This window comes from Haemaphysalis longicornis, unplaced genomic scaffold, assembly GCF_048455015.1.
Source record: "Haemaphysalis longicornis isolate Haplotype H1 unplaced genomic scaffold, Haemaphysalis longicornis Haplotype H1 scaffold_12, whole genome shotgun sequence".
In the NCBI taxonomy this organism is placed as follows: domain Eukaryota; kingdom Metazoa; phylum Arthropoda; class Arachnida; order Ixodida; family Ixodidae; genus Haemaphysalis; species Haemaphysalis longicornis.
Genome location: NW_027526225.1, coordinates 28,343,997 through 28,371,832, shown reverse-complemented (window position 1 = coordinate 28,371,832; position 27,836 = coordinate 28,343,997). Strand labels below are relative to the sequence as shown.

General features: G+C 48.7%; 1 protein-coding gene and 1 pseudogene across 5 annotated transcripts in view; both read left to right on the top strand.

The window, feature by feature from the left end:
• Positions 1 to 27,836, top strand: part of LOC144162534 (uncharacterized) — a 584,817-nt gene that overhangs the window by 469,590 nt on the left and 87,391 nt on the right. For all 5 annotated transcript variants that reach the window (XM_077693110.1, XM_077693111.1, XM_077693108.1 and 2 more), the window contains one exon: positions 22,378 to 22,447. In XM_077693110.1, the coding sequence (XP_077549236.1) occupies positions 22,378 to 22,447 (70 nt within the window). The remainder of the gene's footprint in view (positions 1 to 22,377; positions 22,448 to 27,836) is intronic.
• Positions 4,931 to 7,828, top strand: LOC144162165 (ubiquitin thioesterase OTUB1 pseudogene; annotated as a pseudogene).

Here is a 27,836-nt window from a genome sequence, read left to right as displayed (position 1 = left end):
TGGCCGTTATATGTTGTGTAAGGAAAGGTTTACGTTGAAAGTGTCTGGTTTGATTTTTACTATGATAGAACATAAATATTGGACAATGGTCACTTATATCTGATGTAATCGTCCCGCGATCGGACACAAGTGTATCGGCATTGGTTATTAAGAGATCCAGGCAACTTGAAGTGGCCTGGGTGACGCGTGTTGGGGTATTAATCAAATTTACGAAACGAGCGGATTGTAACGTCATCAGTAAACTACCACCCATGACACTGTCATCTAATATATTTACGTTCATATCACCTCCACATATTAGAAAAAAATCGTTTTTAGTAACGTAATCCAGGAACTTCTCAATAAACTCCAGGAAACATGGTATGTTCCCATTTGGTGGACGATATATTGCACATATAATTTCTGTATTAGATTTTAAGGTCAACATTTCATAGTCCTCACTGATTGTTGAGAACTCGGGGACTAAGTCGTAATATCTGGAAGAGTGTGCGTAGATAGCAACACCACCTCCTCGTCTGCCAGTTCTATTAATGAAAAAAATTTTATAGCCATCTAACTGGAGCATACTTTTGTCATTACTATACCAAGTTTCGGTGAGCATGATTACATTGAAACGAAAAGAAAACTGGTTAAGGAAATACTCTAAGTGATCATTTTTGTTGTTTGCAGAACGAGCGTTCACGTGCAGAATGGAGTTATGGGACTGCGGTGGGGACGGAAGGGATTCAGGCAAGGTGAACTGGTAGTTCATTCAGGGACAGCGTTTTGTTTCACTGGCGTGGTAGCAGGCAAGCTAGGGGTCATTTTGGCAAGATCACGTTCATCGGATATGTGTAGAGGGTCAGAATTGTCAGTTTGTTTTGCAAAGATTTTCCCATTGTAGCTCCAAACCGATTTCCAGAGGCATTTCTGTTTTCGTTCCACAGCCATTCCTAGAAGCCTTTTCAGAGCAGGACATAAATGTTCGTTCACGTAGACAGGGGCCACGGTGTCGAGACCAATGTCCTTGTGGTTGATCCTCGTTTTCTTTGCCTTCTTTAGAACCGAGTCGCGTTTTGTCCGCGATTTGAATTGAACAATGATGTTCGATTTTAAGGGATCGCGAGTGGCCACCCTGTGACAAACCTCAACGTCAGAGGCAGCTATACTCTCACTAATTGCCGTCCCTATCTTGGACACGATGTCGAAAACGGATTCATTTTCACTTTTGGGAACACCCAGTATCTCAAGATTTGTGCAACGCGAATACTGCTCTGACTGAGTGAGTCGTCTCTCGAGGTCAAACGCTTTCCTTTCAAGGCCGTCACATTTTGCCTGCAGTTCCTGCTTCTTTTGCGTTCGTTGCTTGGTTATTGATTGTTCAGTCTCAACTCGCATTTTTAGGTCCGTAATTTCCTCGTGAGCATATTCGATGCTTTTTTTGAGAGCTTCTTGCTCCTGGCGTAAATCTCGTATGTCACCCCTCAAGTCACGTTCGAGGGTTTCCTTAAATGTCTTTAGTGTTTGGTTCAGCTCCTCCTTAAATTTTAGAAATTCCGCTTTCATTTCGTCTCTGATCTTAGCTGACTCTTTCGACATGTTGCAGGTACACGACATTCATCAAAATACAGAAACTGAGACACTTGAACTTGGCAGTCATGGCGACAAATACGGAATGAAAATTTTCTGTCGTAAACCGTAACTAACCTGCGGCAAAGAAGGTCGACATGCGCTTAGTGGTGCGTCCGAGGTGTCGCCGCCACTGCCAAGGGCCCGAGAATCGGCGAGCGCCTGAGGAATGCGGCCGAGCGGCTTGGAGGCCATCGTGTTCTGAGTTGCGTCATCATCTGAAGAACTGATGATGATGGGGCGCTGGCGTTGATGATGATGCCGCTACAGGCCTAGTCTACACATTCGACCAATCACGTGACCGACTCAAAAGGGGCATCTCCGCCGGTACATTGTGCAATGCACACCTTGCACACCTTGTGTGTTGTCCCTGCGCGCATGCACTTTTTAGTCAAATGTTACGTTGAGCTTCGTCATTCGCCGACTTCCCACACTCGGTCACTTCAATTTGTCATTTTTGAGCGCTGTGGTGAAGACGACCTACGGCGACATCTTAGAGTGTACGCTATTGAAGGGGGGTCCGCTGACGCCCGATTTTCTGGACCTTTTCGAATGGCAGCCATGTAACGCTTCTGTTCGGCATCGATGGTATTGTAAAGCAACGTGACGGCATCTACAGCGTCTAGAGTTTCTCGATACGCTCCCTGAAAGAAGCTGTGTGTATGTTTGCTCTAATCATGAAGCTCTAGCAGCATCCCCCTTGCAGCGCCTCCTGGTTGCTATAGCAACTAAAATTCGCAGGATGTCAAATCTAAATGTAGAGCTCTCGCTCCAACAGATATCTACTACTACTAAAAGCAACGAAAGAAGCGGATGGCATAGCAAAAACAAACCTCGTTTCTCATCAAGTTTTTTTCGTATAACATGTATCTCTTAGCTATGCTTTTGCGACATCAGGTGGGTAAGAGGACAGAGTTTGTTCATCCTCCCTCACGAGCCTGCTTTTAATGGGCAGACCTATATTTTGCGACAAACGAAAAAATTAAGAATTCCGGAAACGTGCTATCTATGGAACGTAGCATCTATCACGAGGCTTAGTTCATGACTGCCTAGTTTGCAACCCAGGTAAGGGTTGACTTCTTGTTCAATTGGTTTTTTGGTGGCTCCTGCAAGATTTTTTTTTCCAGGAAGGTCATGTTACCTGCCTCGTAGAGTAGGTCACTATCATGGCTCCTTATTCCTCGGATCATTAGTTGCCGGGAACGTAACACGTGGAGGCTGTTTTGCTTCCCGATAGCCGTCTGGGATGCGAAGGGAAAAAAGAGGGAGGAGATAAGGCAGGTGCACGGTCAGGAAATATATATATATAAATATATATATATATATATATATATATATATATATATATATATATATATATATAGTAAGGAAATGAGGGGCTCGTTGAGGAAATACAGAAACATAGGTCGGCAGTCTACAACGCCAAAGGAGGCATAGGGGTGTGGTTAGGCTCTATTTTTTAGTACGGTTAATGAAGTTAAGATTTTTTTTAAATATAAGGAAGAAAGAAAGAAAGAAAAACACGCGCCCCGAGTGGGGACCGAACCCACGCGATCGAAAGGCGTGGGTTCGGTATATATATATATATATATACATATATATATATATATATATATATATATATATATATATATATATATATATATATATATATATATATATATATATATATATATATATATATATATATATATATATATATATATATATATATATATATATATATATATATATATATATATATATATATATATACGCGAGGCCCACGAAACCGCATCAACGCTGTCCCGCGAATGTTACTTCAGCGTCGTTCTTTTTCTATCATTAGCGGCACGGGTCCGTATTTTGCGTTCTCTATTTGTTTCCCTGCACCGAAGGTAAAGAAGGCTTGGCGCGCAGAAATAATCACTCATTTTCCAGGGAGGCTTGTTTGGCGCTCCCAACAATAATAAAAATCTCCCAAAGTTCTCTATGTAAACAGGATACGTCGAACGATGCCGGCACCGCGCCAGCGCTGTTTCACGAACAACGATTCGCGTGTTCCTTGTTGCGAGACAGCGCCGAAAGGCTGCAGCGACAGAGGCGGCACCAGCTGTTCCCACGCGCAACTTACCAACTTATTCCGGTGCAGGCCGATACAGGTGTACGTTAACAACGTTCGCTTATTGCTTGCCGAGAAATACAATATGCTATAGAGTAGGTAAAATAAGAGTTGTTCTTTTCGTTCATTGCTTTGTGTAAACGGCTATGCTGGAAGCACTGCAAAAAAGGAGCCTGTTTTCAGGTCCTTCTGCAGCTTCAGCTACCGAAGAAGACTGTTTCAATGTAACGAAAGTGACTAACTGAAGCTAATCCCAACATAACCTAGTTTGAATGAAAAAAAGAGCGCGTCTTCTACAACGTCAGTAAAGAAGGACGACGGGGCAAGCGCTCGTTTTTTCAATCATAGTGCACCAACTTGCCCAACGGCTTTGTTTAATGAAGTTCCAACCTAACCTAGCATGCACCAAATCTAAAGCTAACCTAAACGTAATTTTACCCAATCTGGCCTAACCTAACGAGAGTGTATTTACTTTCATTTTACCCAAAACAGCGTGCTACTGCGTAACGACGTGGAAACAGACTCTCCTATTACAAATAGCAGGAGAAAAGGGAACGGAAAGACCAGGCGTTAACCACTTGTAGAGCCCGGTTAAACATTTGTAGAGCGGCTGTGTACGTAACCGGGCTTGGGTACGAATTCGTTTGAAGAAGTCGAGAGAGAGAGGAAGTGTTTATTAAAATGAAAATATTTACAAAGCGAAGTTTTGCCTCTCGACAGAGGGCACAGGTCTCGCCGGGGGAAAAAGTGGCTTAAGAAAAAGTGAAAGGGTCATTGACTTCGGCACCTCCTCCTGTATATACCCATTGTATGTTGTTTCTTTGTGTTAAATAAACCACCATTGAATCGAATGGAAAATTAAATATGATAACAGGCTATAAAAGGCTTGCAAAGACTGTATGCATACACGCTCAGGTTACATACAGACTATTTACATACACACGCACTCACACATGCACACCCACGCACACAAGAGGGTTAACAGGGGGTGGATAGCCGGTGGGGTCTGGCTTCTAAAGTTCATGGGCGGGTGTTGAGGCCTGACTCGTCGAGGTACGAGAGGAGCAGCCTGAAGGCCTCTCGGTGCAGCATAAAGGGTCCCCGACCGAGGGCGCAGGATGTACTCTGCAGTGCTTGACGGTAGCCCCAGCCGCCGGTACCCAGACACCAGTGTGTTCCGGGCACCAGCGTATGCAGGGCAGGAGCGGAGGACGTGATCTAATGTCTCGGGGTCGAGGCAGTGGGCACAGGTGGGTGTGGCCTTGTGGCCCTGCCTGTGGAGGCGTGCTGCTGTGCTGTAGCAGCCGGTGCGGAGCCGGAGGAGGAGAGACCGCTCTGTTTGGGATATCCCTCTGGTGGAAAGGAGCCGCGGGACCTGACCGGTGGCCACTCGTTTGCAGGGGTGGCGGGCGGCCACCTCTCGCCTGATGACGTCCCTGGCGACATCATAGCGCACCAGGGACGCGGAAACTGGGGCCATTGGGGAGTGGTGGGCTGCTTTGGCTAAATCGTCTGCAGCCTCGTTCCCCGGTATACCAACGTGGGCAGGAAGCCACTGCAGTCGGAGGTTGCAGCCTTGTCCCTGCAGGTCGCGCAGCTTTGCAACTAGGTCCATCTCGAGGTGGCCACCTCGCCCCCGTAGTGCAGATGCCTGCCTCAGGCGAAGTAGCGCCGGCCGGAAGTTGATATACGAAGGATTGCCTCTTATTGAGTAACGGGTGAGCGTGGGGGGGAGGGGGGGGGAGGCAGGCTAGTTCCAGACAGTAGCGATTTGTAATGCCCCTGTAGGACACGAGCCGATCCCTACCCGACCATCGGAGCGAATGAGCGAATGTTGTGTTAGGGTCGACGGCTGCTCGGTCCGTGAATCCTCGAGCAGCATCGTGCGTGTACTCGTTCCCGACGAGGCCGGAGTGGATGGGTGCCCATATCAGGTACATTTTGCCAATCCGTGCATCGCGACGGAAGCCATATTTAAGGATTGCAGTCGCTTCTAAGGAGATTCGCCCTCTCGAAAAAAATTTAATGGCAGATTTGGAATCACTGACTACGTACGTATTCAATTTTTGCAGTGGGGGAAGAGGAGGCCATAGCCCTATGGCTACAGGATAGAATGTTTTTCTGGAAATACTTTTACATTTCTGGAAACGCAAACGCAAAATAAAGTTCGGAATTATTCAACAAGAAGGTTATTTAAACATTCGATAGGGACACAGATGATGACATGTTGACACTTACCCAAGTCATCGATCGCGTACGTATGTGCTCTTCAAAATTTCAAGAATGGTTCGCACCCATAATCATCAAAGAGCTTTAAAAATTTGGCGGATCGATTCCAGGATCAGACCGCTCCAGGATTGAGGCTGCATCACATGCCGCAGCCGTGTGCGCAGGCATTCTTGCGCAGCGGTCATTGAACAACCTCTTGCCGTGGCATAGAGCGGTCCCGTGGCAAAATGGAGGAATAGCAGAACGTGCTGCTACCGAAAAGGTCACAGAAGGGCACGAGAGGCCAAGAAGAGCCCGCCGCCGACTCAAGTCCGCGGGAAAGAAAAAATGGAGGACGCTCACACTGACGCGTAAGACTTAAAGGTAGCGGAGCTGTACGCAGCCTTCGCGAACATCCTGACGGTTTAACTCCACGATTGCTGCCGATTTGCTTCTTATTCACTGCTGAAACGACCTTTACCCCATCTCTGTTGCTATAGCGGCGAAAAGAAGCAAATCGAAGAAGCAGAACGAACGAACGGAACGCGCACACTGTAAATAGGCGCTGTTGCGAAGTTGCTTTGCTTAGTTCACCAACGCGAAGCAGGGCAGAGCGATGAAGTTGCGGAGCCGACAAGCAGTATTTATATACAATATGTGCAAGAGTAACAAGAGCATTACATGGCTCGCACAAAGGCGACAGCACGTCTCAACTCGGTGCCTGCGATGAATGCCGCACTCGCCGCTGCTCCCGGGTTGTCTTATACACCCGGGGGTCCGTTGCAGCGCGAGCAGTTCGAATCCCTCCAATCAAGTCTCTCCCTTGGCCACAGTGTGAATCCGATGAATGGAGACGAAACGATTGCGTCAGCTGAAGCCGCCACGGCGGGGGCTACTCAGCGGCTCCGTTTACGGGCGTGTGGGGGCGTGTTTTCCGCAGGCCGTCTGACCGAGGCGTCAATCAGCATGCCGTCGGCGCGCCGCCAGGCGAAGCAAATTTGTGCCGGGCGCTCTCGCATAACAGTGCCCGCAGGCGCAACGTGTACCCTATCGCGTGTTCTGTGTCAAGTATAGGTGGCGCGATTCCGCGCCACAATCACAGCCGAGTGAGTATACCGTTTGACTCTCGGGCACTAACTGACAATGTGAGCGGCAGATAGCCCCGAAATCGCCCTCGAAAGAATCGGTACCGGAGATCAATCACGAAGAAGCAATACTTGGGAAATTGAACGCGAGATAGCAGCGCGCATTCCCCTGGTGGACAGAAAACATGACCTGTCCATCCTGCAAAAGGAGTACTCCCTCGAAGATAAGGTGTACCAGCAGAAGGTCAAGGACCTTCGGATTGGAACTGTTCCTTCTGGGCCTTCAGCTCCGCCTGCCTGGAGTGCCTACTCACTGACAACCAGGAGTACAGCAGGTTCAAGAAAATTGCTGAGCAGAGCAAGGAGGCCCTGGTCTTTCTTCGCTACAAGAGCTTCACCGTCGAGGACTTCCACGACACGTTCATGGAGGTGCTGAAGAAGATCGAGGACAACATAACTGGACGACCTGCTCAAGGTCTTCAACGAGCAGGGATATTTGGACTACGTCGCCGTCCACATGACTTTGCTGATGCTCCGGATGCCGGACGTTGCTGATGCCGTTGCTCCGGAAGGAGGTGTCCTTCTTCCCCAGTTATTCTCAGTCCTTCTGCAAGCAGGAGGTGAAGCCGATGTACAAGGAGACCTATTGCATCCACGTGATCTCGCTGACGCGCCACTGGGGGTGGGCGTGCGGTTGCAGTACGTGGACCGGGGATCCGGGGCTGCGTTAACGCTCACGGCTTCCCCGAGGGCCGCCCCCCCCCCCCCCCCTCGCCCCATCCACCGGCTCTGCCCGCCAGGGCACTACGATATCCTCTACCCCTGATATTATCCTCATTTTCTCGGACTTTCTCTCTTATTCATTTTTTTAACACGAAAGTGTTTTATTCCTGGATACACAAAGATTCGACTGACGTCATTTCCGTCACGGAGGTGAAGCCAGTACAAGGAAGCAAGCTGCCTTGTAAAGGGTGCACCCCTGCACACATGGTCTCCTTGCGGAGAAGCAACCTTTAGTAATAAATACTACGTCATACTTAGGGTTGTTTGTTTTCCGGTTTTATATTTTAACACGAAATTGTCTTATGCCGGGATAGACCAAGATTTTACTGACGTCATATCCGTCACGGAAATGACGCCAGTAAACCTTTGCCGAAGCGACCCGCCAGCAGGACGTCGCTCGCCAAGCACACCCACAAAACAGCCGCCGACCCGCAAATCATGCTCAGCTGTAGATTTCGCTGCACGTTTCAATTTCGTGTTTTACTGTTTCCTGTAACAGGGGAGTCAACCACAGTTTTTTTGCCCTCTACTTTTGTTCTTGTGTTGTGCGGACGGGCTGAAAATGTCATGCGCTGGCTGAAGCAGCAAGGACAAATTGGTCGGGAGGGTGTTTCTTCGTCTTTTTTTAAAGAACGCCAGTGCACCTTGTTACCTTCCTTTTTTATTGTTTTGTTTGCAAGTTCCCACGTTTGTACACCTTTTCTAACCTCGATTGGTGAAACGGGAGAGAGATTGTTGAACAGACGCTGAAACGGTTGTTTCGTTTGGAAGATGGACCGGGCCGAAAGCTGTACTCACTCCGGCCACCACACAACGCTGGTGAGGATTTCAGCGCGATGGCGGTCGAGAGAGAGAGAGAGAGAGAGAGAGAGAGAGAGAGAGAGAGAGAGAGAGAGAAAGAGAGAGGAGAGAGAGAGAGAGAGAGAGAGAGAGAGAGAGAGAGAGAGAGAGAGAGAGAGAGAGAGAGAGAGAGAGAGAGAGAGAGAGAGAGAGAGAGAGAGAGAGAGAGAGAGACGCACAACTTCTTGGCTTGCACAGCTTCAATCTAGAGAAGACTGGCGATGGTTGTTAGGCTTAGCTTGCCAGATTTTGCAAATGAAGGCTCACGAGAGGGTTCACTGTTCACGCACAGGCTGGTGACTTTTTGTGCTCTTTTCTCTTTTCGTTCACCTTTAGGATAAAGTGTGAGAGGTGATTCTCTTTAGAGGTACTTACGACCACATGAAATTTAATTTGATAGCGCGGAATAGCCACCCGACCGTCTAGCTGCGCTGTTTACCAGCTGGACGCGGCCTCGCGCATCGAGGAGAATCCGCTCTCTTTATCACTGTCTCTCACTGTGCACCTCTTTGGACATGTAATCGGGAAGCTTGGTGAAGGGGATTCGTGTGAAATTGTGCTTAGACAGGCAGCAATGAAGCACGTTTCTCCTGGGTTGCGGCAGTTTCTGGTGCGAATAACGAAAACAAATTGCAGCTGAATGAAGTGGATCTTCAACTGGCAAGAAAACGAAAACTGTCCTAGCCGAGAGGGTAAGACGACTGACACCAACAGCGTTGTTCCACCAGACACAGGTTCGAATCCTGCCGGTGTCGGCAATTTGTTTTCTTTATACTCTTATACTAAGTTTTGTAAGACAACTGCATCTTACCGGTACTCACCTACGGGGCAGAAACTTAAAGGCTCACTAAGAGGTTTCAACTTAAATTGAGGATGACTCAGAGAGCAATGGAACGGAAGATGATGGGTGTAACAATAAGGGACAAGAAGAGAGCGGACTGGGTCAGGGAACAAATGCGTTTGAAGGACATATTTGTAGAAATTTAGAAGAAGAAATCGGCGTGGGCAGGGCATGTAATGCGAAGGCAAGGTAGCCGTTGGTCATAAGGGTGACAAAGTGGATTCCTAGAGAAGGCAAACGTTGCAAGGGGCGGCAGAAAGTTAGCTGGGCAGATGAGATCAAGCTTGCGGGGATAAATGGGTTGCAGTTAGCACAGGACTGGGATAATTGGAGATTAATCGGAGAGGCCTTTGCCCTTCAGTTGGCGTAGATAGGCTGTGATGATGATGATGATGATGATGATGATGATGATGATGATGATGATGATGATGATGATGATGATTACTGAATTTTGTGAAACGCTGGAATCAACGAATCGCTAAACAGCTTCGCTATTAATGTAAGGCCGCTCGCCACTTGATCGGGCGCACAACGACCGATCTCGCAAATCGCCGCCGAACTGCGATGTATCCGTCGCGTGAATAGCGCCGACAGGCACCGACTCTGCAATGGCCGAGCCTTCCGCGCCAGTCCGGAAGGTGTTGTGCTTTCGTGAGACCAATCTTCCCAGTGTCGCTTCCTGTCCCTTATTCCCTTCCCGACGCTCGTTTCGCTGTTCTCCGGGCCGCTAAGGCGCGGATGGCCCTCTGTTCCCTCGCTGCGCAAGCAGCACTGCGAAGTGAATGCGAGGAATGCGGCCGGCTTCCTCGAGGACACGCCTATTTCTCTGTGTTTATGCGGCGACGTCGGGACCCGCTAACCCGATTTACGATCGCGTTTCCTTTCTGTCCGTGCAGCGCCGGAGCCAAGTGCTAGTGCATGCGCCGTTCTCGGTCTGTTCTTGCAGACGCGCTAAGCATGTTTCGCACCTGAAAAGCTGCGCCCCATTCTTCGCGGGCTGGCATTTGTGTTGCGACGATGAGTTTACGCCGGAACGACCAATTGGCACTGCGCACAACTGACTTACTCGCTGTGTCCGGGTCTTTGTAGGTGCTCAGGGAAGGACAAAAGGAAACCGGCCCTGTTCGTTGTTGCATCTTGTCCGTAGTTGCGTGCATCGGTTTGAATGCACATGTTCCGTGAACGAGAGGGAAACTCGTTCTTTTCCCTCAGCAGGCAAATGGGAACAGCGCACGGATTTTGAAAACGCGTGGCTTCCTGTTGTAGAAATGCGCAGACAAGCATTCAAGGTGTTGATCTACAGCTACACGATGAAACAGGTATTCGATGCAGTATTCTGGAAGTACAGTCTTTGTCAAAATTTTGTGGGCCACGGTGACCGTGGCCGGAGCAGGTGCGCGGCCAAGCAGGGGCGCTGCGCTTGCTGCTGCCGGCTGGTTACGCGGCTTTAGAGAGTGAGGGGAACTTTCGCGCTTCCTTTCGTAGTATCGCCTATGGTATGGCTGGCGTGATAAGTGCCGTGGGGCCGAAGGCGCACTTCGGTTCAGCGCAGGCACTTCGCGCAGCACTTATCGCGCCGGACACACTACAGAAGCAAGAGCGAAAGTTCCTCTCACTCTCTCTACCCGCGCAACCAGCCGACAACGAGAAACGCAGCGCCCCTGCTCGGCCGCGCGCTTGCTCCGGCCACCGTCGCCGTGGCCCACAAAATTTTGACAAAGACTGTACATCACGTAATAATTGCTTGTAAACAAAAAGAAAAAAAAACCTTGCATGCGCCATTAAACCCTATGTCGGCATCGGCCCGGGGAAGATGGCTCTCAAGATGTATGTTTTGAAGAGATACAGCGCGTACACAGGAGAAAGACAGAGGGAAAAAAATTGGCCGCGTATCTGCTCCTTTCGTTGCAAATGCCGTCAAAAGACGATAGTCTTTATCGGCTTTTGCGAAGTAAATGCCTCCCTTCGCTTTCCCGCTCACCTCTCATGTTGTTCCTCTTGCGTCGCGCTCCTCCCAAGGTAAAGACGCCAAAGGTTTGCTTAAATCATTTTAAATTTCCCGCGTTCCACTGCTCCAAACCGGCTGTCTCGATGCGAACGCTGTCGTACGGCGAAGACGCGCGTTAATCGAGGCGCCCTACTTCAACGTTTATAGAACCGCGTTTCCCTACTCCACGTGCGTTGCAAGCAGAACGTGGAACCTATCTAGTGGAACCTTGCGTAACTGTTGCCGGTTCATTTCTTAAAATGGCGCCAGAAGCTACAGTGGCGCGGGCGACAGCAGGCGACGGCAGAGTGAATTCTTTTTCTGCAGTTGATGAAGTATTTAATTTCACAAAAGTCCAGCATGTTTGATTTTTTTATAAAGGAACACTGCAAATATCACTTCTGTATTGATTTGTTGTCTCATATTTGCGTAATGTCTTGTTCTTCTTCAACAATGTTGACAAGTATGAACATTACACCGGACATAGACGGGTAGATTTAGCTGTGACTATGTAAGACTATTGCGCAGGCATTGTTTTGCTTTGGCCGGGTGGCTGAATCGAGTCACAGACAGACAGACAGACAGACAGACCAAAATTTCTGGGTTTAAGTAGCCCAAGAAAGACTATCGTCTTTATAAACAGAAGGGGCGTCCTCGGCTTTTCTTTCTGTTTGCGCTGTACCATGCAGTTCAAAGTGTGCACCTACCAACTCATCCAGCTCTCTACATTCATCAGATGTACTTGTAACTTATTGGCATTGATATTTTTAGTAGATCGCTCGTGTTGTAATGTCGTGGCACTCAAAGTAACACTCCTGCAGACTCTTAGACGAGGGTATCCGACAGTAATAACGCGTATTTCTGTCGTTGATATTTCTGCTTGGGGTAATTAACTAAGAAAGCTACAATTATTTCAATATGCCAAGCCCGAAACAAAAACCCGCAGCACATATGGACAGTAACGCGGAAGCAGTCGTTTTTCTTTCCACGTCCCGACAACGTCCCGACAAGTGTCATCCCACAAACAGCGGGCGGCACCCACGAATCCCAAGCACGCCCGAATCCCGGGCACGCCAAGGAGACGTTACTCTTCTTATGTGAGCTCGTGAAACGATCAAGTGAAACGATCAGCTTGTGAAACGATCATGCCTAGATTGATGAGCACAGCACCGCACAACCTCAAAAACTGCTCCCACCTTTCCTAGGCATCTGACCACCCCTCGCCGAATAAAGATTTAGACGTACGTGAATATGATCTTTGACCCGCCGCGGTGGCTCAGTGGCTAAGGCGTTGCGCTGCTGAGCACGAGGTCGCGGGGTCGATTCCCGGCCGCGGCGGCCGCTTTTCTGATGGAGGCGAAAAGCAAAAACGCCCGTGTGTACGAGATTTCGGCGCACGATAAAGATCCCCAGGTGGTCAAAATTAATCCGGAGCCCTCCACTACGGCGCGCCTCATCGTCTGCGTTGCGTCGGCGCGTTAAACTCCACGATCAATCAATATGATCTTTGGACGTACGTGAATAGAGGGCATTAAATGGGATGTAATAGGGCTTAGCGAGGTTAGGAGGGCAGGCGAAGCCTTTACGGTGCTGAAAAATGGACACGTCTTATGTTACCGTGGTCTAGAGGACAGAAGAGAACTGGGAGTGGGATTTCTAGTCAATAAAAGCATAGCTGGCAACATAGACGAATACTATAGCATTAACGAAAGGGCAGCAGGTCTTGTAATTAGGCTCAATAAGAGGTACAAGCTCAAGGTGGTGCAGGGCTACGCGTCCACATCCAGCCACGACGACCAAGCAGTGGAACGCTTCTATGAAGATGTGGAATCGGCAATGGCTAAAGTAAAAACGCAGTATACCGTAGTTATGGGGGACTTCAATGCTAAAGTAGGCAAGAATCAGGCTGGAGACAAGGCAGTTGGGAACTATGGTCTGGGCTGTAGAAATAGCAGGGAGGACCTACTAGTTGAGTTTGCCGAACGGAATAACCTACGCATAATGAATACCTTCTTCTGTAAACGGGAGAGTAAGTGGACCTGGAGGAGCCCGAATGGGGAGCACAAAAATGAAATAGACTTCATATTATGCGATAACCCTGGTGTCGTGCACGATGTAGAAGTGCTCGGAAGGGTAAGGTGTAGTGACCACCGTATGGTAAGATCTCGAATTAGGCTAGATTTGAGGCGGGACCGAAACAAGCTAGTACGTAAGAAGCCGATAAATGAGCTAACAGTAAAACGTAAAGTAGAAGAATACAGGATCGCGCTGCAGAACCGATATTCCGCCCTTAACGAGGAAGCCGAGCTTACAACACAGGAAGCCAGCGACAACCTTACACGCATCCTCACGGAGTGTGCAGTAGAAGTCGGGGGCACTATGGCTAGACAGGATACAGGCAAACTTTCTCAGGAGACGAAAGATCTAATCAGGAAACGGCAAACCATGAGAATCTCTACCGCAGCTGACAGAATAGAACTAGCCGAGCTCTCGAAGTTAATCAATAAGCGTAAGACAGCTGACATACGGAAGTATAATATGGAGAGGATCGAATACGCTGTAAAGAACGGAGGTAGCCTGAAAGCAGTGAAGAGACGTCTTGGCGTGGGGAAAAATCAGATGTATGCACTTAAGGATAAGCAAGGCAACGTCATCACAAATAGGGATAAAATAGTCACAGTGGCCGAGGAGTTCTATAGGGATCTGTACAGTAGCCGGGACATACAGGATAATGCCGAACGAGACAGTAGTTCAGAGGAGATAGACATCCCACCAGTAACAACCGAAGAAGTAAGGAAGGCTTTGAAAGAAATGAAAGGGGGCAAAGCACCTGGTGAGGATCAGATAACAGCAGACCTCTTGAAGGATGGCGGAGAAATTGTACTTGAAAAACTGGCAAACCTGTATACGCAATGCCTAATGACCGCAATGGTACCGAAATCTTGGAAGAACGCTAACATCATCCTAATCCATAAGAAAGGCGGCATGAAGGACTTGAAAAATTACAGGCCGATCAGCTTACTGTCAGTCGTCTACAAGGTATTTACCAAGGTAATCGCTAACCGAATCTCTGCAACCTTAGATTTCAGTCAACCTAAAGAACAAGCAGGGTTCCGTAAAGGTTATTCAACAATGGACCATATTCACACGATCAATCAGGTGATAGAGAAGTGCGCTGAGTATACTGAACCCCTATATATAGCCTTCATAGATTATGAGAAAGCATTTGACTCGGTCGAAACCCTAGCCGTCATTCAGGCATTACGGAACCAGGGGGTAGATGAGCATTATGTAGGAATACTAGAGGATATCTATAATGGGTCTACAGCTACCATCATCCTCCATAGGGAGAGCAGTAAAATACCTATAAGGAAGGGTGTCAGACAAGGAGACACAATCTCTCCAATGTTATTCACAGCATGCTTACAAGAAGTATTCAGAACGTTGGATTGGGAACAGGTGGGAGTAAGGGTTAATGGAGAATACCTCAGTAACCTCAGATTTGCTGATGACGTTGCCTTGCTAAGTAACTCGGGGGACGAATTGCAAAGCATACTTTCCGCACTGGGCGAACAGAGTAGAACCGTGGGCCTGAAAATTAATATGCAGAAAACTAAAGTAATGATCAATAACCTCGGGACAGCACAGCAGTTTGAGATAGATGGCGAGTCAGTGGAAGTGGTAAGCGAATATATGTACTTCGGCCAAGTTGTGACCCCAGATCCCAACCATGAGGCAGAGATAATTGGAAGGATCAGAATGGGGTGGGGTGCATATGACAGACATTCTCAGATAATTAATAGCAGCCTACCATTGTCGCTGAAGAAGAAAGTGTATGACAGCTGCATCTTACCGGTACTCACCTACGGGGCAGAAACTTGGAGGCTCACTAAGAGGGTTCAACTTAAATTGAGAACGACACAGCGGGCAATGGAGCGGAAAATGATAGGTGTAACATTAAGGGACAAGAAGAGAGCGGAGTGGGTCAGGGAGCAAACTGGTGTTAAAGACATATTAGTAGAAATTAAGAAGAAGAAATGGACGTGGGCAGGGCATGTAATGCGAAGGCAAGATAACCGCTGGTCATTAAGGGTAACAGAGTGGATCCCTAGAGAAGGCAAGCGTTGCAGGGGGCGGCAAAAAGTTAGATGGGCAGATGAGATCAAGAAGTTTGCGGGGATAAATTGGTCACAGTTGGCACAGGACCGAGGTAATTGGAGAATAATGGGAGAGGCCTTTGCCCTGCAGTGGGCGTAGATAGGCTGATGATGATGATGATGATGATGAATATGATCTATCTATCTCTATCTATCTATCTATCTATCTATCTATCTATCTATCTATCTGTCTCTCTGTCTGTCTGTCTGTCTGTCTGTCTGTCTGTCTCTATCTATCTATCTATCTATCTATCCATCTATCTGTCTGTCTGTCTGTCTGTCTGTCTGTCTCTATCTATCTATCTATCTATCTATCTATCTATCTATCTATCTATCTATCTATCTATCTATCTATCTATCTATCTATCTATCTATCTATCTATCTATCGAGCTGCCGAGCATGATGATGCGGGATCGATCGCGGCGTCGGTGGTCGAGAATCTGGTAGAGGCTACAAAGGAGGAGGAGGAATAAACTTTATTTCTATATTACTTCTGGAGTTGTGACAATGGAGGGTCTTCTCAGTCCAGAGGTACCTGGGCGGTCTCTGCCAGGCGGGCCCTTTCAACCAGCCGAAGCTGGTTGCCGGGATCCGGGCTGGCTAGCATGCCTTCCCACTGCTCATGGTTGGGGGATATAGGTGGGAGGGTGATGTGTGGGAGCACGCTGAGATCACGTGATAGAGCATGCAGGGTCGGAAACAGTACTTGCAGGTGACGGAGTAGGAGGAGGGGTGGATGACGTGGAGGAGGGTGCCGTATGGGTAGGTGTTGGTTTGAAGGCGGCGGTAGGGGGTGGCTTCTTCCTTAGTCAACTTGTCGTGGGGTGATGGTAGGATGCGGCGTTCGAAGCGGTAGTGTTCAAGGATATCTTTGAATTTTTGAGGTACAGAATGGTACGCTTCCGACGGTGACGATGGAGTGTCGGAGGGAAACGCCCGGTAGATATGCGCGCGGGCGGCAGCATAAGCCGCCTCATTCCCTTCCAGAGACTCATTTTCCGGGGTCCAGAGAATGTAGAAGTAAGGGGAGTTAGGGATGGACTGTAGGATGCGGTGGGCTAAGGGAGCAATGTGACCGGCGGCGTAATGGCGACAGGCAGCTTGTGAATCTGTGACTATGGTGATAATGTCTTGAGATGTAGTGGCTGCGAGGGATATTGCGATCTCTTCTGCAGTTGTGGAGTCGTTGCCAGTTACTGTTGCGGAAGTCAGTTCGATTCCACGGTGGTTTATTGTTGTAATTGCAAAGGCTGGTTTAGCGGAATATTTGGCGGCGTCAACGTAGCGGACGTCTCGTGGCTTTACTTGGAGCATCTTGCGAAGCATTCGAATGCGGGCTTGTCGTCGACCCTGGTTACGAAGGGGTGCATATTCTTGGGTATCGGGGCGACGGAGATGCAATCGCGTAGTTCCAGAGGGATGCGTTGGCGGGGGTGATGGGTGGCAGGTAATTGGTAGCCGAGGCGACGGAGGAGGTGACGACGAGTGTGTGAGAGCTTGAGCCGTTCTATCTGGCTGACATGATGGGTTTCTCGAAGTTCGTCCCAGGTGTTATGAATTCGCATCTGTAGTAATTTGGCAGTGGAAGTTGTCCGGCTAGCCCTAGTGCTAATTTATAAGGTTGTCGGATGATTATGTCGAGTGTTTGGATTTCACTATTTTTGAGAGCCAAATATGGAGTGCTGTATGTGATGCGACTAATTATTAGGGCTTGAATGAGGCGCACAAGGTCGTTTTCTTTCAGTCCTTGTCGACGATTAGCAATGCGTTTGATGAGGTGTGTGATTTGTAATAGCGTTCCTTTTAATTTACAAATAGTAGAAATACCTGCACCGTCTGATTGGGTAGTAAGTCCCAGTAATTTTGGCGGTCGTAAGGATGGGAGTGCCATGTAGGCTTTTTTGGGGGTCTGGGAGGGGTTGCCTTTTACGGCCTTGAGTACGTTTTTGGAGGACAAGAGGGGCAGATTTTTCTGGTGCACAATTGAGGCCGCGGGCTGTAAGGTAGTTGTCGGTGATGTCAATGGATCCTTGGAGGGCGTCTTGTTGTTCCCCAATCTGACCCCCTGTGGTCCAAATGGTCTAACCGACCAGATTTAGGGGAAATCCCCAAGGTGGAGTAAGTGTCTATAAAGGAAAGTTTGACGTCCACCTGAATGCAGCCATACGGCTACAAAGGAAAGCTATACAACTTTCTCAGAAACCTCGCAGTTGAAGAAAAATTTGTCCTAGTCCAGGATTCGAACCCGGGAAGACCGCTTAACCGGGGCAGTCGCTCTACCAACTGAGCTAACGAGGAGGCCAGCAGTTTGTAGAGCGAGAGCGAATTGATCAACAACTCGAAGTGAAGGACAGCCGTATGGCTACATTCAAGTGGATGCCAAACTGTCCTTCATAGTGAGATAGCCTGCTCAAATGGCGTGTTCTATATGTGGAATTTGTTGTAGAAGTGCCCGAAGTTGTAGCATAGCAAGATTAAAGAGGAGTGGGGAAATGACTGACCCCTGGGGTGTACCGCGCGGTCGGGCAGGAAAGGAGATGGATCGGGTGGGGCGGAGGTTGAGGTTGTCTGTACGATCTATAAGAAAGTTTTGTACGTAATGGTAAATACGTGTGCCGCAGTTAGGTTATTCTATAGACCTTCGAGTATACCCTGATGTGGTACATTGTCAAAGGCTCCTGTAATGTCCAGGGGTAGGATGGCGCGTTTGGTTTGTGAGCTCAGTGGTGTAAGAACTTCATCTTTTAGCTGTAATAGGACGTCTTTCGAGGATAGGTGTGTGCGGAAGCCAGACATGGTATGAGGTAGTAAGTTGTGTTCTTCGAGGTACGCTGTGAGCTGATTATTAACTAGGTGTTCGTATAACTTGCCTACACAAGATTAAAGATATGGGACGAAGATTTTCTAGGGTGACTTGCTTCCTGGGCTTCGGAATGCGCGTGATTTCGGCATGTTTCCATTGAGGGGGCAGATAGTTGGTTGTCCACCAATGATTAAAATAGTCAAGCAGTGCGGCTGTGCATTCGTGGTTGAGGTTACGGGGTAGTTTGTTGTGCATTCGGTCTTTGCCTGGTGTGGTGTTACGAGTGAGGTTGTAGAGGGCGAAGGCGAGTTCAGTAAGGGTGAAGGGGGCGTCAAGGTCGGAATTTTCTTTTCCTTGGTAGTGGCGAGGTGGAATGTTTGGTAGAAGTGTTGCGTGTTCTGCGTACTGTTTGAGGTGTTGTGCGTGGAGCTGAGTTTTATTGAGGTGGTGATTGTGGATTAGGCGGCGGATGGTGTGGCCGGTGTCTGCTTTGCTGGGCTTGTACCCAGCATGGAGCGGAGGATGTTCCATGTGGGCCCGGTCCCTTGAAGGCGGTTACAAAATTGTGTTCAGTTTTGTTTGTGTAAGGTGCGAGCATAGTCGGCTGCCTGTTGTATGATGTGGGCGATGCGTGTTTTGAGTTTTTTGTCGTTTTTGTTTTTCCAGCGGTGGATAAGCCCTCGGCGGGCATCCCACAGATGTAGGAGGTGCACGTCCACCGAAGGATGATCTTCTGTTATAGCTAGAGTACGGGTGTGGGCTTGTACAGTTTTGAAGATATCATGGGTCCGTGTTTCAATGTCTTCTATTGTGGTGGGGAGAGGGGAGTCACGAAAAGATTTCCAGTTTTTGAGGAATGCGGGTGTGGCTGAGGGGGAATTTAATGATATGGTGATCACTGCCTAATGTTTCGTCGAGGCGTGTCCAAGTGGCTCGTGGTATGTTGTGAGTGTATGTGAGGTCGGGGGTGGAATCTCGTGCCACGCTGTTGCCCATGCGGGTGGGTTATGAGGGGTCGGTCCAGAGCGTGAGGTGAGCTTGCTGGGCAGTGTCGTGCATTTGCGCTCCTTTCTTACTGGTTTTGAGATAACCCCATGCAGTATGAGAGGCGTTAAAGTCTCCGAGAAAAACTAGGCGGTGATGCTTTGTCGTAGTTTTAACGTTCTAAAGGATGAGATTTATAGAAGCTAGGGAGTGCTGCCGGGGACTGTAGATATTACGAATAAAAAGTCCGGTGAGAGTTTTCTTAGGTGGGATGAGTTCAATGAAGGTATACTGCCAATTAATGGGAAGGGTGTGTGCTTGTGCAGTGTCTAATTTATGAACGAGTATGACGGTGCGAGGCTGATGTGAATGTGTGTACGTGATGTAATTACGGAGTGATACCTGAGATGTTTCGGTGTGAAGGAGTTCTGCACCGACTGCGCCTGAATGTGGCGTTTACTCGGAGTTTTAAGTTTAAGATAGGTTGGAAAGATTCCCCCTTGTACCGGACTTGCGGTGTGCGCGAGACTGTAAATCACTTGCTGTGCGTCTGCCCTCGACTCGCTGCTGCGCGAAAAACTGCAGCGAGCTCCCTCTCTCGTGTACGTCATGGAGGCAGTCTCGAACTTTTTCATTTTCTTGGGCCCTGGGCCAATAGTGGTGACGGTACCTTAGGTACAAAAGTTCTGCTCCAGTTCCTACGAGAGACTGAACTGGACAAATCTCTCTAAATCACAGACAGAGCAAGCGTGTCACGATATCTACTCTTTCGCACTGTGGCGTTCATCTATTTATTTTTCTTGGGTTGGTGTTACTTTTTTTTTCCGTCGTTTACTTTTCATTTTGTTTCAGCGTTTCCATTAACGATTTTCTTTTCAATTGTATTTTTATGTCCGGACTCTGTTCGCAGCATTCTCTTGTTTTTCTTGTCCTTTTTTTCTTTTTTTAACGTTTCATGTTTGTCTTCTTCCTGCTGTAACCCTAATGTCTGATATTCACCACTCATCAACGTAGTCACCCCCCATCTTGTGTAGCAGATGGGGGGTGACCCCTTGTCCCTAGCAGGGCTGACCTCACCAGTTCACATTAAAGAACATTCTCTCTCTCTCTCTCTCTCTCTCTCTCTCTCTCTCTCTCTCTCTCTCTCTCTCTCTCTCTCTCTCTCTCTCTCTCTCCGTTTCTTGTAATGTAATCACATCGGAAAGTGAAGTTGACTTAGACGGTTTAGGGAGGGCTGGTTGTTTTTATACGTATGACAATTCCACTGCCATATAGTCAGTCCTGAGGGAGATAGGTTCGACGCTGGAGGCCTGGTAGACATGTTAGATGAGGGGCTCAGGCTGGCCGGAAGGTGGGGTGACCTGAGAAGTAATCGCCTTGGCTTGTTTATGAGGAGTGGGCATGGTTTTTCTAAGTGTACGATGCGTTCGGCCTGTTCCTGGGTGACTGGGGTCGGCGCCGCTCGGCGATGCCTCCGCTCACCACTTTGCTCTAAGCGGGTCCAGTTCTTCGTGAGCTTCGAGTAATGCGGTCTAAAATGCATGCGTTTGGGTTGGGACCAGTGTGAATTTCGAATAAAGCGGTATTTCAAATAAAGCGAGTTCGTTATAACGAGATATTACTGTAATTACAAGCTAACACGAGCACTTCGTGTCGGGTTTTGATGATAACGAAGTTTCATTTTACGGCCTCGTTCTTTCCGGTAACAAATTAGTATTTTCAGGTCCTCGCGAATTTCAGCAATTGAGTTAGCCCTGGCCAATTCCCCCTTGTGGGTACGTGCCAAAAACTTTGAGGTTATCATCATCATCGTCGTCTTCGCCCTCGCTCTCTTCTCTCGCCCCTGTAGTTAGTTAGCGCTTCCTACTGTCACGATGTATTCCCAACTCGCCCAAGCTTCGCTCTTGTAAATTTTTCTGTATTCCAGGTGCTGCTTCAGCGAGTTAAACCCCGAAATATGATTTTAAGGCGAACCTTTCTATCCTCTTCGGTACCAAGAATGCGCAAATACAAAACTATTTTGTAACACACTTTTATTCGATTCATTATCCATAGAAATAAACGCAAAAAAAATTACAATAGCAAAAAAAAACGAAAGTAATAGAATTTTATGGTACCCATTTGGGTACTATGGGTTTCAGTGCGTGTGGAATGTAAGGACCAATATTTTCAAAATCCTACAATGCTTCAAAAATACTACAAAAATGCTACGACGCACTTTTATTTGGTTCATTATCTATAGAAATAGGTGCAAAAAATTACAATAGCAAAAAAGCAAACGAAAGTTATGAAATTTGATGGTACCCATTTGGGTACTGTGGGTCTTCTTACCCTGTGGACGCATTCGAGCGCTCGCGCCGGGGAAAGCCATTTTTGCCGCCTCGCTCTTCAGAGATGCATGGACACATCGCGCCACCTAGAGGGGCTTAGTAAAAGCAAGGCCTGCTTTTGGCGTGGAGACAACTTTTGACGCGCTAATTTCGAATGGGGGAAAGCTTTGCCTTTGTGGTTGTGGTAACCATTTGGGTACCCCGGGACCGAGGAGGGTATGTCTAGGAGAAAGCGGTCCTGTGTACGCAGAAAACTCTTCCTTCGCAACTTGATAAGCATGCGTGAAAAGACCACGTTGGAGAGGAGTTATACGTAAGGGGAGAGAATGTGGCTGGGTTCATCCTGCTCTTAGCAGAACGTGGCAATCGCAAACGCCGGCTACACACGACTTCGGAATAGGTAGGCCACGCGCTGTGCGCACTTCCGAGGAGCAGGCGCTTACGATCAGCGACAGCTAGAGCCTTATAGGGAACGAAAGGAAATGGGCCACAAACACGCAACGTGTAACGAAAGAGACTTAATGAACCATTTAGGGAGCAACAATCGTGTAAACCCCGGCCTCACGTTAGATCTTCGTTATTAACCACGCATCTACGTGGAGTGCACGGGCATATTGTTTATCTTCTCTCTCTTTCTGCCATTTCGCAGGCCTCCGTACCACAGCAGTCTCTTCAACTGCTGGGAAGTGCTTCTGCAAGAAGTCGAGGTCGACTCTCAGGTAAGATCCTCGTGCTTTTGAAAAAAAAAATAGTAAGGTTTCAAACGCTCCAACGCCTTCGTGTCTGATTCATTCTGTATGAAACCAATTCGATTCCGCAGTGCTTCACAGTGGTTGCCTACCTATGCACCTGACCGTACGGTTAGTGGCCATTTCAGGTTGTTTTGTGGACGTATAGCTAAGTAGAGAGAGAGCGCGCGTGCTCCTGACCGCGTCTGTTAACTTCCGTGTTTTCTGTAAATCACTTTCAGGCCTTTCAATTTTCGTGTATGCCTCAAGCATGCCCCTTTGTTCTATAGAGCTATCTCCCAATTTAGACTTGCGGTTTACATAAAAAGTCTTGAACAAACAAAAAGCGAACACGAAGGAAGGAAGGAAGGAAGGAAGGAAGGAAGAATGTAGAAGATAGGCAGGAAAGTTAACCTGGCTGGAGCCTAGTTTGCTATCCTGCACATGGGAAAGGGGAAATGGGCAAAAAAGAGAGAGGAAAAAAAAAGAGGAAAAGTTGGACCAGACACGTATGCCCAGCACTGAGGCACTGACAGTGACTGACACTAGAGGCTAATATGAACCAGACAACGCAAAATCGAAGCATTTGGTTGGCGGAGATCACATAATGACGTGGTGGTGATATGTTCGTAAAATCGCGTTTCCAAACTTTGCTGTAGTTAAGGAGTGATGCGGCAATTTGACGTGCATAGAAAGAAACTGCTCTATTTGTGTGTTCCCACTCATAGTTGCGCGTTCACATTTCATTTGTCCATGCGTCTGCACGTCCCAATCCATGCACACGAATAAAGAGCGTCCCGCGCATGCGCGCGCTGACAGCGTGTCTTCGTCGTTCCCGCAATCGTAGCTGCGCCGCCATTGGAAGCTTAGACAGAAGCCAGCCCGTTCCTGCGGATGTCCCTCCTGAATAAACGCTACGGGACGTTCTGGACGTCAAAGGTGCCTCTCAAGGTCGGTTTGCCCCGGAGACACGACAGTATGGGGGAATCACGCACCGGCGTAACCAAACAGAAAAACTTCATCAAATATCGAGGCAGGTGTGTTACACGCGCCAAACGTTCACAGCTTGTAGCGCTGTTCGCGTAACACTTTTTTTACCAGATTAGTGCTTGTCTGGGCCGCACGAGCCACTCGAACTTAATCCAGCCCTGTCCAAGCCAACTACGCGCTCATTTTCCAGCATGCAGTGCACCCTAACAACAGCGGCGTACACAGCAACGAGCGACGCCAATAGCAGCGCCACGCCCACTCTGCCAGAGAGAGAGAGACCAAACTTTTAAACTACGTCTAATCTCACGGCAACCGTGAGAATTACCTCCGGGAAATTCTCACGGCAGTTTTCACATAAGCTGGCTGGCCTAAAATTCGCTGAATAATAATATTATCTCCCAACGCCACTAACATAACCTTAACTCACGGAACCTAACTTAACATAGCTTACCCTATTCTACACAGAGTAATACAGAAAGCGTCAACCTACCCAAATCCAGCCCAACAGCAATGGACCTAACCTAACCTAGCCCAACGACACAGAACACAACCTTTATTAAACCTAATCCAACCCTTTCTAGAAATCGTGTGTGCCGATTACTTTATATATTAATAACCAGAATGAAAAAAAGCGTTAACAAAATCATCATGAGCGAAAACTTCAAAACATCTGAAAGCTAAAAAAGCATTAGCAGTGGCTTAGCTTTGCTATGCCAGGATATACGTAGCGTGAGCTAAGGTTCAGCTGGTTATTCTTAGCTTTCCTGGTTGTCTAGAATTAGCTTGATTGTCATGTTTACGGCTACTTCAATGACACACACACACACACGGTATACGCATTGTGACAAGCGGCCGGCTCCGGTGCAGCGTCACCAATCGCCCCAGAGCTAAGCTGGTTCCACAGGCGCACGCCGGTGTTGCTGCGACGCACGAGCCACCGGTTCCACACCCGGCCACCCCTCGCATGGTCATCAAGTGGACCGGGCCGCCACGTGCGGGACGGAGGTCGGCGAAGACGCTGGGCGCGTGGGGTGTGTGAGAGACGCCGGGCAGCGAGCAACGTTCTGTGCGCCGTGTACGTCACTGCTTCTCGCGCATGCGCAGCACGGCTCCCCAGGGTCCACGCGAAACTGCTCAACCTCGGCCAGTTTAGCTCACGCTACAAAAACCACTTTGCCCATGTCGGATTCCAACCTGAGCCTTCTCGTTACAAAGCACGTGCTATACCACAGCGCCACATTTGCAGCTGTAAAAACGAGAGAGAGAGAGAGAGAGAGAGAGAGAGAGAGAGAGAGAGAGAGAGAGAGAGAGAGAGAGAGAGAGAGAGAGAGAGAGAGAAAACATCTTTATTTGTCCTGCAAACGCGACGCGGCCTCACGTCGTGTCAGCCGGCCACTCGGCTTCCGTCACCTACTCATGCCTACCCCCGGGTGGGGATGACACTTTCCTGTGGGACTGCAGAAGACACCCGAGCGAGGCCAGTGCAGCAGAGACGTTCCCGCCGTACCTTGTCAGTGCGGCGGCGTGCAAAGACTACGTCATACAACACATGGCCGTCCAGCAAGTGTCGGACGCCCTCGAGCTGTAAAAACGAGTTTTCGGGGAATATTTTCCCCAGACAATCTCCGGGTGGCGTGCTTAGCCAATCAGAGGCGACTGCCGTGAGACGGTAATTCTCACGGTTGCCGTGATAACAGGCACTGCCAAAGTTTTATTGCCCGAAGGGCAGAGACATTTCGAAATACGCGCTCATTTCCCGGCATGCCTCGTTGTAATAACGGCGTTGGCAGCAGCACGCATCCGTACTTCAGACTCTTCGCGCACAGAAAACAGGCTACTCCCGTGGCACAGGGGCTGACGTGATCTCGTGACCATCAAAAGGTTTACGGTTGAAACCATTCGTTGGAAGAAAGAAGAAACTCATTTTCAGAGCTACAGGTCGTGCGCACACTTACGTTCCCTCCTCCGTCATCGGATGCGTTAAAGGAGCCATGAAGAGAAAACACAAGTTTGGTTCATTCAAAAGATTGTCTCGTTAGAATCATACTGACACCACTTTTAACGTAAACTTCGCTCAAATAAGCTACATAATTAGGAAAAACGGGAATGGTCATGCGACCCACGAGCTCATTTCCCTCAACAGAACCTGTGATGTCACATGGGCTAAGCTCTGCGATTGGCGGAGGCTGGCAGAAGCAGACACAAATTAGGTAGAGCTTACAAACTAGACGAACGAGCGATTTGCGCTTAAAATTAGGGCACATTCTTTACAAAGCAATGGGAATGATGGGACAAACAGTGGAAGTTACGAAAGCACATGTAAACATAGAAGTACTGATGCGTTCTGCTGTTCGTACTGCGCACAGCATGCTTTGGTTTAGCTGCACAGCACTATGGGGCTTAAGGTTGTCTCAGACGACACTGGCCGATTGACGCAAGCAACGGTGTCTTACGTGACCCCATTTGTCGAGCGAGCACTGTTTCAGGGAACGAATATTTTCTCCCAGAACAAAAACAAGCCAGGTTTAAATGCGGGCAAAAACAAACCAAACGCTTGCCACGGTATGGTGGCGACATCTAGGTTACGGAACGTAAAGAAACGCGGGAACAAACCAACACCGCTACAGGGTGGAGACAACCTTTGAACGGTCCCGTGCCGCCGCAATTGGGCCAACGGGCTCAACGCGTTATTCTTTTCGTTTCCCACGAGACCTAGCAACGCGAAACAGACAATATGATTCAAACTTCTTCAGTAAACCGCGTTGCGGCGATAATTTTAGCGCGGTTTTGACACAATGACTTGCTTCGGCGGCGAGCGAGCAACCGAACATGGCGGCGCCAGCGTTACGTGTCTCTACCCTGTACGGCGGATGCGTGAATGAAGGTACTCTAGGCTGCAGAGCGGTCGGTTCCCGTGATGTCACTTGGGGCCACGCAAACGCACGATTGAGCGGGAAAATCAAAATTTTAACATAAATTGTTTAATTTCTCAGTGAATAAAGCACCGTTTGTATCCGGACAAGCGCTGGGGGCACTATAAAACACGAAATCTTTCGAATAAAACCAACTTGCATTTTCTCTTCATGGCTCCTTTAACGAATACGTTAAAGTATGCGTTATTAATTACCAAGTTATTAATCAGGGCACCCCACGCTAAAAGCTTTTCTCGCTTGTTAGTAGGAGGCGATGGTCACCGCGAACCAACCTCTACTACGAAATACTGGACAAGTAGTTTAAGGATCTTCCATGGTAAGGGACCATGAAGACCAGATACAAGTTTGTTCGATTTGAAAGAGTTAGCCTTTGGTGTCTCACTCAGCTGCGTTCCAGCCACGAAAGACTCTTTAAGCCGCAAAACGAAATAAATATTAAAAAGCTTTCAAGAGGTGGCGTATTATAGGCCATCAATAAAAAGATACCTATCAGTGAGTTAACTGCACATTCGCATACAAGTGGTACGACGGAACCGTACTAGAGGCTGTTTTGTGCCAAAGCGCCCAGCCGAAATTTGCTTCATCTGGCGACGCACGATGGCGGGGCCGATTCGCGCTTCTGCCAAACCGCCCGCGACAGACGTGCTCCAACTTGAAGGCGCCGCAAAGTCGCCTCTCCTTTTACCTTCCCAGCCGAAACCATGCCTCGGACGAACGGCCCGCGACAGACGCGCAGCGACATGCCTGGAGACGGCGCCTCTGAGTCGCCTTCCCTTTCACCGTCGTGGAGGCTCGGCTGACGCAACCCGTTCGCCTTCATTTGTCGGATTCAAACTTCGGCCAGCGAGAGTCCTGATTGGAGCGACCCAAACCGCTCGCGGCTGCAACGGACCCCCGCGGGTATAAAACCAGCCTGGAAGCACAGCGAGCGCAGCACTTTTCGGAGGCACCGAGTTGAGACGTGCTGTCGCTTTTGTGCGAGCCATGTAACGATCTTGTTACCCTTGTACATACTGCACATAAATGTTGCCTCAACTCTTCGTCGGCTCGAGAACTTCATCGCACTGCTCTGTGCCGCGTCGATACCGGACGGAGCAAGGCAACGTCGCTACACCGGTGACTGCGCTCGGATGGCCGGCCAGTCGCAACAGTGGTGACAGCGCTGGGATGGCTGACTCCCAACAGTGGTGGCTGCGGTGAGATGCACCAGTCCCAAAGTGGGGACAGCGCTGGGTTGGCCCATTCTCAACAAGGCCCCACTACAATCGCCCAGTCATGGTCCTTGGCGATGGCTTACATCGGTGCCAACTATACGCCTGCGGTGAGGGGCCGCTGCTCCCGCTTCTGTGTACGGCGCAGACTCGAACATGCCTGGCTATCCCAGGCTTAACGAAGAAGCGAGATTTTTTAACGCTAGTACTGGTACTACAGCAGCTAACTCTCATTTATCTGCATGA